Here is a 13,266-nt window from a genome sequence, read left to right on the forward strand (position 1 = left end):
GTGAAGTTTAGGAAGGGACAGCCCTTCACACTTTGTGGTACTTGGCAGCAATACTGTAATATTGTAACTTGTGTGTCTGCAACTGTAGACAAGGCTGCAACTTTGCTTCTTTCTGCTGGAGGTAAACTCCTCATCCTTGCTGCCTTCTAGCAGGGCCCTTAAAATTCTTATAAGAATTTGAGGCTTTTGTGTTACGGAGCAAGATTACCTAAATCTGCGACGTGGAGTGCTTTGCAAAGCAGGGCACTGATTCTGGCTCTATCTTTTGTGAATTGTTGCAATAGAAGAAAATTATAGTTCCATGTGCTGTGTTAGTGTCATGTCTGGTTTGATGGAGGGTTGCTTTTTAAAATTTCTGAATGCTCCAAACTCTAGCCTCATCTTTAAGGTTAAGACTTTATTTTCTGTGTGAGGCTGATACTTTTTTGCAGTGTTTTTGATGGAGCCCAGGGGATCTTTCAAACTAGGTTTAATCAGGTGTGTTTTGTTTACGCTGCACTTCACCTGTGTTGACTGAGGTAAATTGATTTGTGTGGTTGAGTGCTGCGTGGGGGTTTTTTCCTGCTAAATTGCAAGGAAGGCTGTGTGCAAACGTTGTACTCATGACTTAGAGATCACTAAGGTCTGACCAAGCCCTGTGAAGGTTGTCCTACCTGCTTCCAAATCATGTTTGACTTGAGAAGCCTTGTAGTAAAGTGGAAAAAGCAGCTTAGCTGTAATTCTACAGCTTGCTTTGTTGAAAGATAGTGATGGTTGTTTCTTTTGTTTTGTTTTGTTTTTTAAAGGAAGAGCTGGAAATGGATAATGGATATGAGGTATGGAAGCAGATACTGATATGTCTTTCTGTTTTTTCAAGAATTTCTTTGAGGTAGAACATAAATAGACTTTGTAAGGTGCAGATGAGTAGGAAAAGCAGACAATCTTTTGAATTTAAACAAAAAATATTTAGAACATTGCAATTACAGAATAAATAATAATAAATTATGTGCTAGCAATGATAAATTCATTGCTATGCTCATAGGAAAGGAACATACATTGCTACCTAGAAATCTGTGAGCAAGGAAACAATTGATAAACTAGTGCTTAAATGGGTTTATTTTGGAAAATATTGGTCAGTGCAGTCACTAGACCAATTTTAAAATCAAATGAATAGACAGAGACACAAAATGACTAAATGCTGTAGGGTATGCTCATTTTTAAATCTATTAAGGTACGTAACAGGTTAGAGCTGTTGTGAATAAATTACTGGAAACGTCTCAGGAGTAATAAATAAACTTTTCAGGAGTCACAAGGAAAGAAAAAACTAGAAGAGTTATTTGCTGTATAACTGTGATGTGTCATATCTTTAGCACTGCATCTCTGCCCATTGCATTTGAAAAACCGTATTTGGATCTTGGTGGAAGACACAGACAAGGGAAAACTAGATCATCAGAAGCACTTACGGAATTATTTCTGTGCAGATGGAGACTGACTAGATAGGTTCTTTTCAGAAGAACAACAAAGGGAAAGGTGGTGTAATCTAAAATCAAGAATGGAAAGATATAGTAAGGAGTAATAACTAATTTTTAATTTTTGACTTTCTGACTCTTATCTGTAAGCAGCTTTAGAAGCTAAAAGAAGCATTTTTCCATACAAGGACATAGTTAAAGAGCCTTCAATAGGGCTAACATTCCTGAGGAATGGGTTTGCTAAGACCTGTTATATATTGTCTACACATGAAATGACTTGGAAACTCTTCAAGCTGTTGAATTTCCTGATTCTTTAGGATGTACCATGTGGTTCTGCAGTTTCCTTTTCTTTTTTTTGTAAAGATTTGTGCACTTTTTAGGAGATGATTTTTTTTTTTAAATCAGAAAACATGGCATGTGACATTCCAAAGCCTTCAGGCAATTAGTTTTCTCAGTGCTTTTCTGTTCATGAGAAAACATTGGACACAGCAATGAAAATGCTGCAATGTAGAGATTTTTGTGAGAGAGTGGTGAGAACCAGGAATGGTAAACGTATTTTTTAATTTTTATGAAATTTGGGGTCTAAAATTCTCAAGTGCTGCATTATTTATGAAAAATAGGGTGTTTTTTTAGAATGGAAATATTTACATGTCTAAGTAAAGACATTTAACAAATATTTTTGTTTATATCTTTTAGAAAAATTCTACTTCCAAATTTTCAGAAGCTTAGGAAGATTCCCACTTTTTACAAGCATGCCAGATGCTGTTCATCATCATCTTGAAGTGCTTGTATTTATTTTTCAGTCTGTACTTGCTGCTCATGAATCTTCTAACTTTAAACAATTTTTGGTATCACTGAACTGGAAAACATTAACTCTCATGACTTGAAAATAATGTTATAGGAAATACTTGTGCATCTTTGTATTAGAAACACTTCCAGAGTATTTTCAGTGGCTTAATGGGCATGGCTCTGGCTTTCTTGAGAAGGGTCTGCAGTCTGTCTTACACATTAAGCTCCTGTTTGTGCAGCCCAGATTTCTACCAGAACCTATGAAAAAAATGAGCAAGCTTCTTAACAAGAAATTGGCAGGATTATCTAAAAAGAGGAAGAGCTTTCAGATGTCATAAAGACATCCTAAAGAAAATTCCTTCCAGAAAATATGTGCTATTTACTAACAGAATTTTTAAAGTAGTCCACAGCAGGTGGCATTGCTAAGAAGATAAAGAAATTGAATTATGCCCTTTGGAAGGAGAACTTTTGTTCAGATAAGGAAACAAGTTAAAAATGTGTAAAAGGGCATGTAAGCCTTAGTAAGACAGTTTTCAAAAGAGTTTGAGTAATACTTGCTGAAAACTTTTTTTTGGTGCATGACTTCTGACTTTAGTTGATATTGGCAGCATTATAATGGGAGATTATATTGGTATTACATTAGGGGAAATGGTTAAAAATATAAATAAAGACCATATCACTTAGAGTCATGGTTAAAATCTGGCAGCAGGGAGGAGGTGAAGTGGCTTTTTTGTAGAAGGAAATCACACTCTTCTTATGAGACTGTACTTACGGTAATCCATTCAAGATAGAATATTGAGATGTCAAAAATCTTTTGATGGGATACTTTACCAAACACTCTTAAAGGGACAAAATGACTGCAGATGACATCCTTATAACCCTTACGTGGACTCTTAAAGGAAAGGAACAGAAGATAAGTTTTTTAAGGTTTTTTTTTTTAAGGTTGCCAGTAGAAAAATAGGCTGTAAAGGTTCTGTACTTTCTTTTTTGAATTGGGCTCTTCAGAAGTTTCATGGCTGATTTGCAAATTTCTTTCTGGTGAAAAGGTAATGTTTGCTAATGTGCAGGCTTGTCAAAGCTTTGAAGAGTAGGCAGTAAAAAATTGCAGAAAGTTTTATGGTATCAGGCAAATGAGCAGGTAAAGGACAGCTGAAGTCTTGTGATAGCGAATGCAAAGTAACATACATGAGGAAAAGCAGCTCTAATTGTTCACATGATATTGTGTACTAAATCAGTTGTTGATATTTAGCTTTATAGGTAGCTCAACATTTTTCTGTACATGTGTCTGGATTGTTTAATAAAGCTCAGTCTTTACTTACACCATTCTTACCATCTCTGCCACATTGCCTGCTGGCTTCTGGAGGGAAGAAATACTGAGTTAAACAGAGTTTTGTTCAGATCCCTTCAGATGCTGCAATGAAACCCAGACTTAGTTTTTGAAGTTTGTTGGTGCATCTGCCTTGACATTTTCGTCACTATGAGCTGAGTAAAGAAACCAAATATATGACTGTGTTATAAGTGAAAATAGTTAGATTTTAGGAAAAAAACCCAAAACTGGATGACTTCTTAGGTGGAGAAAACGTCAGGTCACTAAGTCAGAAATAAACAGAACAGGGGAGACAGAAATAAAAAGAACTTTTGATCAGCTTTTTCTCCTGCCCATCCTGCCCTTGAGGTGAATTGTTGTTTCCATCCTTAGTTTTAATGTTCTCTGCAACTTTTGAGCTGTAGCAAACTCTGCAGTTCACTTAGACTTTAGGAAAACTTTCCACCTCTCCTCAGACCTGTGTTCTCATAAGTCCTTTCTTCTTGGGCAGGCTCAGTCACTTCTCCAGGGGATAAATAATCATTCTTTCATCTTGCATCTCAAAGACACATAACATGGAAACATAAACCAAAATAATCACACAAATACCATCACATCCTCTATCTATTAATCCATCTATCTATCTGTCTGTCTGGGTTTTTCCTGATTATGAGCCTGTCCAGGCCAAAGGAATGTTTGGTCTTCTTTGAAAAATACTGCAATGATGAAGATCCTCTGAACAAATCTTCTAATTGTAGAAATACTGACTTACCTTGTTTTCATTGACTACTTCTGCTGTTGCATCTGTGGATTGCTTAAATAATATTTGGTACTAGCCCTGTAATGTGCTTCAGCCTTCAGGTGACCTTCAGTAGTTACCCCATTGAGGTCCAAGTATTTTTTCTGATGTAAAGTTCAGAGTTAAGGTAGTCTTTAGTATTTGGTGTTGTTGGTACTAGGGAGCCTGTTTCACTAGGATTGATACATATGCAGTGAGTCTGAACAAATTGAGGTTATTTTTGAATAAATGGCTCTTTGTTTGCTTGTCATGTTTTTATCTTGCCTGATCCTGAGTTCCTCCCACGTGCATCAAGCTGAGAGTGGGTTTTTTGAATTGCTGGGTGTTGGAATCATGTGATAACATTACAATCCTGTTTTGGGCCAAGAGAGAGTGGGTTTTTTGAAACTCAAGCTTTCTTCTGTTTTCTTTTTCTTCATCAGCCTTTCTATATTGTTTCAGTTGTTGTCAGATCATTGACACAGTAATTTAGGTTTTGATGTGGAGTTTGATGTGTTAATTCCTCCACAACCCTTTATTGTTTGTCATCTCTATCTTCCTATCTCATTCCTTTTCTAACAGCTGTTACAACTTTCTTTGTGTTACCAGTTCGTTTCCAACTTCTGCTGTTTTATTTTGGTAATTGCCTTCAGCTTATCTCCCTTCAGTTTTTGATTACAGAACTGAGAGGTTCTTTTCCCTTCACATCTTTGAGACATAATGCAGAGAAAAAGGCCAGAGTTCCACTTGGAGGATCTTGCTCTTGAATACTATTTTTGTAACAAGAAAAGTAACTTGTTTTTCTCTCCTTCTTGCTTGGATGATTCTACTTGGTGAAGTATTACATTTGATTTTGTGAGGATGATCTGAGCCAGTTTGCTACAAAAGTTGGCAGGAATTAATTGGTACAAGTTTTATTAAGGAGCACCTCTTTGTATTGTGGGACAGGGTGCAATTTCTGTAATGCTTCTATGTGACAGCAGATCACCACCCATCAGTTAAACTTTTGAAGGGGTGCTCCAGGACATTTGGATTTGTAGATTATGATCTTCCTTGGGATTTTCAGTTTAAATTTATATGGGGACATTTTATATTTGCTCTTGCTCATGGTTAGCCTGTAACTTAAGTAGTTCTTCTCTCTTACCTATTTATTAGAAAGAAATCAACAACTATTAATGATTTTAAGAGGAAAAATTGCTTTTACGTGATCAGCTAGCTTATTTTTGTTAATGAGCAGATTCCTTGAGACCTAAATTGAGTCACATACTCAATTCAGAGTCTATAATTTTGGCTATAAATGCCTAATGTAATGAGGTGAATTGTGTGCATATGTTTTTATTTATTTTCTGTATTGTTCCTCAAGGAACTCTTCTTTCTGAGATGTTATATATGGGATTCTTGAGCAAGTGGATGTTGTATGTCTGTATGGAGGATTAAAATTTACCTACACCCTGGAACAATATGTGACTCTCAAACAGAAGTAAGTAGGTACTCAGTTGCATCCTTGCAGATGTTGTGGTGGCTGATGTCTTCTTTATATAGGACCTAGTGATTGTGTGGGTGGAAAGTGAGATCATCTAACTGATCCAGGAGTCAGCTATCCTGCACACTCACCCCAACCCTCCAAGCAAAGAGAGAGACTGAGGTGTCTCACTGGGTATTGACCCCACTGGATCTGATACAAATGTGAAAGAGGGTTAGAACCACTCCTAACAGTAACAGCTGTTTCTTGAGTTTATCTGAAGTGAAATAACACCTTTTTGCTTATGAGTCTAGGGGTAAAAGTTCATTTTGAAATTTAAGGATCAGTGGGCTCTTTATACCAGCATGAGGGCAAAATTATATTGTTGAATCAAAGGTAACTTGGTGTTTTTTGGGCAAGCATTAAGTGCTCTAATTATTTCTAGCTCAACGTTGTGTTATGCAGCATCTGAAAAGGGACCACCCTCCAGACAGCTGGGTTTGTGTTGTATCTGCTAGGATTTTGTTCTCAGAAACTCTCTTTAGAGTAGGTTGCAGGATAGGATCTGATCTGTACTTCAGTGATGCTGGATCTCTGTTTCCATTGCCTAAAAATGAGACTCCTCAAGACAGGATTACTATAAGACTCCTAAGTCATAGTGCTTTTCACTAGATTAGAACTAGCCCATGTCCATCACATGCTTTTGTCTTGGTGCCCTTAAGCCTACTTTGTGCATCAATTCAAGACTCTACAAATACCCTGCTTTTCCTCTAGTATAAAGCATACTAAACTTGCCTGTGCCCTTTTCCTTCCCCATATTAAAACCTCAGACACCCTTATAAAGTTGGGTTTTTTTGTTTTGTTGTCTGCTCTCCCAGCAGACTGGCCTGGCTGGACTGGTTTCCTGGGAGGTTGGCCATTCACCTGTGCTTGGGTATTCTCACCTCAGTGGCTCTCATCAATTGTTTCCGTCCTTGGAGCCCTCTGATACACTCTTGACAGGAAATGTCTGGTTCCAGTGCTGTTGATGAGTCTGTGACACTGTGGTTTGCACGGTTGAACCAGAAATACCAATCTGTACTGACGTGTTGGGATTGCCAAAGCAGGTTTCTTACCTCATGCAGGCAGTCTCTGGTAAACAGGAAGATGTCTATGCCAAGCACAGAGAATCATACAGAAGCTGAAGTAGATAAGGATATTCCTTGCTTGTTTCTGAAAGTTTGCCCAATGGTAGGTGTGATCATATCATCGTTCTAAGGCTGAATGGAGAGCTGCTACTGCAGTATGAAATAAGTTTGATGTTCAGAACCTGCACTGAAATAAATTTTGCCCTCCTTTCTCTGTCAGAACAGTATCCTACTCTTTTAAGCCTCAAGTGGAAAAGAACACAAAATCCTGGTCTCAGAAGTTGCCGTTATCATCTTTCCTTTTCCCCCGATTGATTGTGGGACGGTGAATGTAAGGCAATGGCCATGTGTTTAATACCAATTAATCAGAAGATAGTAGCAAACATAAACATTCATGAGTTGTATAGCTGTTCTGTTTGTATTCACTGCTTTTCCTGGCAGCACTGTAGTAAGCAGGTAGTATCAAAAAGTAGGGCGTACGTGTATGATATCTCAGACCAGTTGTTTAAACATTCTTTTTTGCCCTGTTACATTTAGAACAATGAGTAGGAGATGAACTTTGACCACTGCATTTCATTTATCACTGTCTTGGTGACTAAAGGCATGGCTAATAGCCAAGAGCAAAGGGCTCTGTATCCACTAATGGACACTTACCCTTTTTTGGCCATGTTAATGTGTATACTCTTGAGTTTTTACCATTTCTTAACAAGTTAATTAGTAGAGATTTTACATGTAAGGTTCTCAGTCTATGCACAGACAGCTTAAAGAGAACTAAGTGGATTTACATTGCAGTTAAGAATGACTGTAAGATATTTTTTATCTATGCCAAACTTCACAGAGATGTGTACTTTTCCAGTGCTTCTCAGGCAAAAATTGTCACGTGGATTGCCGCCAGTTTCAACTCACGAATCTGGTTTCCCAGGGTAATAAGAAGCCAGTTACTACTGCAGTGATACTTTGTTCTCCTGAATGCATGATGGTGTGTTTCAGGCTTTTGTTGGTGTAGATGTTAGTTAGCCTAATAACAGGCTAGACTGTGACTGCTCAGTAGCTGTTGGTGTGTCTGCAGCTCAGTGTGTGGTTACTTCAGCTAATGTGTTCATAGGCAGCTTCATTAGAGGCAGTTTGGCTGCTGTCAGCAGGCAGACAGAGCTGGGGGTGATTTAGCACATGGAAACTGAACTGCCTGCTGCTGTATTTATGCTGGTTTTGCTACCTAGGCCAGAGTGAATGAAGCTCTGGTCTTATGTTTATGATGCACTTTTCTTGTCTATTTAGGCATGCCAGTCATTTAAGGGGATAGGAGAGAAGGTTGTGATTATTTTTCATAAACTATGAAAAGATAATTTACTGCAAGACTTATTGTAAGACTTTCCAGCTATAAGGTCAAAGATGAATAGAAAAGCTAAAGACTGTTCTATACCTGTTTTTTCTTTAGTATCAGTGATCTGTCACAAGGTCTACTTTCATAAGATAAGAGTAAAATTTATCCCTTACTCTGGTCTTGGGCACAAAGTGTAATTTCACATTCTTGCAGCCTGTGAGGTTGAAGAAATTGCAGTTCTTGCACTTTACTGTCTTCTTCCTGTTTTGTGCTGTGTGCTTCTATACCCACCCTACTCATTAGTCTGCTGGAGCCTGAACAGACTTTCTTTGCTGCAACACTGAAGGTGTGCAAGAGCATTTGAAGGGAATTGGTCAGTGAACTGACATTCCTGGTCTTCAGAGTGCTTCATCCTGAGGGCTTAGGCATTGAGAGAGCTCTACTCTGATTCCTGTGCTTGATCAGGCTTTTGCTTGCCTTGAAACTCAAACCACAGATGTTTTGGTAAGGTGGTAGTTCCAGCCTAACTATAGAGCTGATTCCTCCACCTTTGTTGAAGTATCATTTTGCCGCTTCTGAAGCTGTGCTCTCCAGTGAATAGAAAGCTTATCTTCTATGGCATCAGAATGTTTGATTGATTTCATCTGGGGGAAATGACAGCGAAGACCTAATAAAGAAGATTATGGCAGTTTATGTATTGATGACAAAACAGTTCTTTCGGGTTTTGCTAAATCCTGGCTCTTTCAAACTAGTGAGAATTTTGATGTATGTATGTATACTTAGATTTGTCTTGAAAACCATCAGTCTTGCTCCTCTTTGCTAAACTTCAAATCATATTTAATGTAACTGAATATAGTGTTTGGCTGTTTGGTAGTGCACTCAACAGTACAGTTCAGGTGCTTTATAGGAATCATTACCACCTTTGTTTCTCTGGTGGGTTTTTTTTTGGTTTTTTTTTCCCCTCCCAAATGAGCTACATAGTATTTGGCTTCTGCACTTCTGTTGAGTACATTGATCCATTGATCCCTCCTTTGGTCAGAGGAATTTCTCTCCTGATGTTGTGAAAGAAGATAGTCAGAAATAGGTCTGTCAGAAGAGGTGATTTAGGATATATGGTTTTTTATTTGAATAGACATCTGATCCCAAAAGTGCATATACTTTTTGTGACTTATTGGAATTGCAGGTAAGGTTTATTGCCCTTGGAAATTGTGACACCAGCCCTGAGGCCTAACCTGAACTTGAGAAATCTTTGACAATTCTTTGTGAGTGGAATCTTCATCTTAAAATACATAACTATTAGACTAAGCTGGAAAATTTCACAAAAGATGGACCTATTCTAAGGAAGACACTGCTTTATCTATTAAATGGGATTATCCAGAGGGATTTTGCAGGAGTCTTAATATGCAAAGGAAAGAGATCCTCTTTAGTTGCATAAGAAATGCAAGTATCACAAAAGAGTTTATACCACTATCTCAGTGGAATTTTTCATACAAATGTTTCTTTACTCATGGTTCTTCCCTCCCCTGTGTAAGTAACGCATGGTTTTTGTATGGTTTGGGTATTTAATTTTATTTTTTTAAAATTTTATTTATTTTTACTATGATAAGGATAGTATAGGACCCAGGAATGTTTCCTACAGTGTGGTCCTGTGTCAGACTCATTCAATGTATTCGAATACATTAGTAATATATATATATATATATATATATACACACTTATTACTAGTATTGCTTATTAGTAATATATATATATATATATATATACACACACACGTCATTTTAAAAAAATTCCTCCTTCCTTCTTCGTGATCCTAGGAACTTGTCATATTAACATAAAATCTCAAATGTTTTTTTAATATGGCTTTGATCAGGCTCCATCTAAAATGATATTTCTCTTTTATTCTTAGTTTTGCAACTCTAGGGAGAGCCCATTATCTAGCAAGGTTGCAGAATTAAGTCATGGCAAGTTGCACAAATTTTCCTCCTGCTTGGCACTAACAGATAGGCACCACAGATTTAGAGTTGCTCAAGATTAGATTTCTGTGTGAGTAAGAGCAGTTAAAAATATAACTTGTATTATGGCAAGTTTTGGAAGAAAGTAAACAGACTCTAATCTCACCCAAAATATAGTGGCAGTATTGTCATTCTTGTTTGGCTTTTGTGATGCTTCAGTTTCCTAAAATCAATGAAAGTGGGTATGTGTGTATTCTTATTAGTGCACTGCTTCTTTTACTTCAATAAAAGACATCCATACTGCAAATATGTGTGTGAAATTGGACAGAGGAAGATGCTTAGAACACAAATTATGAATCTTTTAGAGAACATAATTTAATATTAGATTTTCAAGTGAGAAAAAATTATCTTTTTTTGCACCATATTAGTCTCTTCTCTTTTAATTTTGTTTCTTGAAGGGCCTAAGCTTGTATAGGCAAATATTTGCTCTTTCCCCTGTATATATCTATCCTTCCTTCAGGTTTTTAATAATTTATAAGCCTGTAGGCCAGTTACAGAAAAAACATTACTGGAGAGTAGATGTCTCAAAGTTATTCCTTTTCAACATGTTGGAGAGACACCGCTTCCCCAGTTAAGAATATGACCACAAGGCTTATCTTTTATTGAACATCTTCATTTCAGTTTTGATGATCTAAGTAAACAGGCAAGGTGGAAAGTTGTGGTTAGAGGTAGAATCTTTGATTAGATTAATTAGAGAAACTTGAGGGCACATAGGCTTTTTCCTATAGAGCTTGTCTTGCCATCTATCTTTTCAGTCATGAAAGCCTCCAAAGAAATGGGAGAGCATAAAGAGATACTCGAAACCAGGCTGCTTTTCTTGTTCTGCTCTTAGCAGAAACATGTTTCTCTGGTTTGGGTTTCATTTTCTGTTGTTTTTTTTTTTTTTTTTTTTTTTTTTGAAACCTAAGAAAAAAATTAATTAGGTGAAAAGACAGAAAGGTGTTTGTGGAAGAGGTGGAGATGAGACAGTTTTCTTCCTTTGCTCTCTTGATTCCACAAGACATTTGCAGTGGAAATACTCCGCCTGGTATAACAGGAATTTTACGCAGAGTCAGCAGAAATAGTTAATTGCCTCTTGTTATGCTTTGACATTGGTGCAAATCTGGTCAAGAGATACACGTGGTTTAAGAAAAATTCTGGACTACATTCCTTCTTCTATAAGCATTTGTGTATGTGCTTGCATGCATTATTCACACAGGTAAAATTTATTATGGGCATTCTTTGCAAGGTAAAGTTTTTACTTACAGGTGAGTTTCTTTGGCTTTATATATTCATTCCCTCCTTGCCTCTCTGCACCCATACCAAGTCTTTTTCTCATCCTATCAACTTTCTATAGGAATCAAAATAGATCTGAATGGTAATTTATATTGGAACGTCATCTTTCAGTTTGTTTTCTTCCAAAGTTCTAGTACAGAATCTGTACAGTATGTTATAGATTACATGAGTTTTTATTGCAACTTGCACAGAAGGTAAAAATACATCTAATTTATTTTTTTCTCTTTTATTTCCCTAAGGTTATTAGTCACCATGTATAGATTTACCGAATGGATTTTATTCTTCAAAACAGCAATTGAAATTTTTTCTTTTGGTTTTTCTGTTTTTAGTATTTTAAGGTCTCATTAGAAGAAAAAATAGAGAAGTAATAGTGAAATAGAAAAAAAACCTAAACCACATCCTGCTGACTGTGTTCAAAATTCAGGCATAATAGCTAAAATGGGGAAATCCCTCTAGATCTCTTATTTCCCACTTAAAACCAGGTCTTCTTAGCAAAATAAGTTGTGTGGTGAAACATGATGTAGATGTATTTGACTGTCAGAGATGTGTGGCATTGACAATAATTTTTTTAAAATTTCTTTCTTCAGATATTGCTGTTGTGGAGATGAGTGATGCCTTCCGTCAGCCTTCCCTGTTCTACCATCTGGGAGTCAGGGAGAGCTTCAGCATGGCCAACAACATTATCCTCTACTGTGACACAAATGCAGAGTCTCTGCAGTCACTGAAGGTAGCTCTGGGTGGAAAAAGGGGGTTGGAGGGCAAGTCACAGCTAGACTAATACTTGAAATAGGTTCTTTCTCTATGAAATACTCATGCCACTTGTGGTTCAGAATAGAATAGCTAAAATGTTCTGAGGGCTGGCAAAGATGTCTACAATGCAATGCTGTAAAATTCAGTTTAGTTTTCTAAAGAGAAAGATTTAGATTACTTGATCATAGTCAGTAAAATACCTAGTTGTTAAATGGCTGTTTATGGAAACAGAAGTTTGCCAAATTTGAGATGAGAAACTAGATGCAAGACTTTGTCATTTAAGGGAATTAATGGTGTTTGTGGTAAACTGTTACATAATAACAATCCTGTGAGAGTGGTTGTGTGTAGGCGGCAAAATAATCCTTAGACTAGCTTCTAAAGAGAGTCTAAATTAGCAGTTTTCTGCCAAACCTCATGGGGCCTCCCGATACCCCCTGCTAAATCTTGCTGAGTTGCAGCTGTTTGCATCAGGTACCTGAAGGATTGCTGTGCTGGAGATTAGCAGAAGTGTAATGGAGTCAGGAAAACAAAAGTTGTGCCTCAATACACTGTATGGTACTTTGGTTTAAGGCAAGACAGTGTTTTAAGATATCCAAAAGGTTTAGCAATTTCCATGATGGGAAGGGATACATAATTTGGATGGTGATCTTTTCAATTACTTCCCCTCTCTCAGATGCATTGGCTTTACTCAGGAGGTGTTTTATGCTCTTGCACTTCCCTTCCAGGCTTTGCTGAGAATAGGAATTTAGAGTGAGCAGCTTGGTGAGTCAGACCACAGTCTGGGCACCAGCACCACTCAGGAAGGGTTTGCTTCCACTGCTTCTGGCAAGTGCAGGCAATTTGGTTTTGATTCTGTCCCAATTTTTTTTCAGGTTGGCCCTGTATTTGGGACAGACATGCTTAGTAACTCAGTTTCTTCCCCTGCTCTTCCCTCTAAAATTTCTCAGCTAACTGGACCTATTGCAATCCAATTATTTCCTTTTTTCTTCAACACA

The 13,266-nt window shown here is 37.3% G+C and overlaps 1 protein-coding gene across 1 annotated transcript in view; it reads left to right on the top strand.

Annotated features, from left to right (window-relative positions):
* The window catches only part of MAP3K5 (mitogen-activated protein kinase kinase kinase 5), a 94,481-nt gene that overhangs the window by 15,950 nt on the left and 65,265 nt on the right, over window positions 1-13,266 (top strand). Inside the window, exon 2 of the mRNA XM_056488900.1 lies at window positions 12,109-12,248. Within this exon, the coding sequence (XP_056344875.1) occupies window positions 12,109-12,248 (140 nt within the window). The remainder of the gene's footprint in view (window positions 1-12,108; window positions 12,249-13,266) is intronic.

The sequence above is a fragment of the Oenanthe melanoleuca genome, chromosome 3, assembly GCF_029582105.1.
Source record: "Oenanthe melanoleuca isolate GR-GAL-2019-014 chromosome 3, OMel1.0, whole genome shotgun sequence".
Lineage (NCBI taxonomy): Eukaryota > Metazoa > Chordata > Aves > Passeriformes > Muscicapidae > Oenanthe > Oenanthe melanoleuca.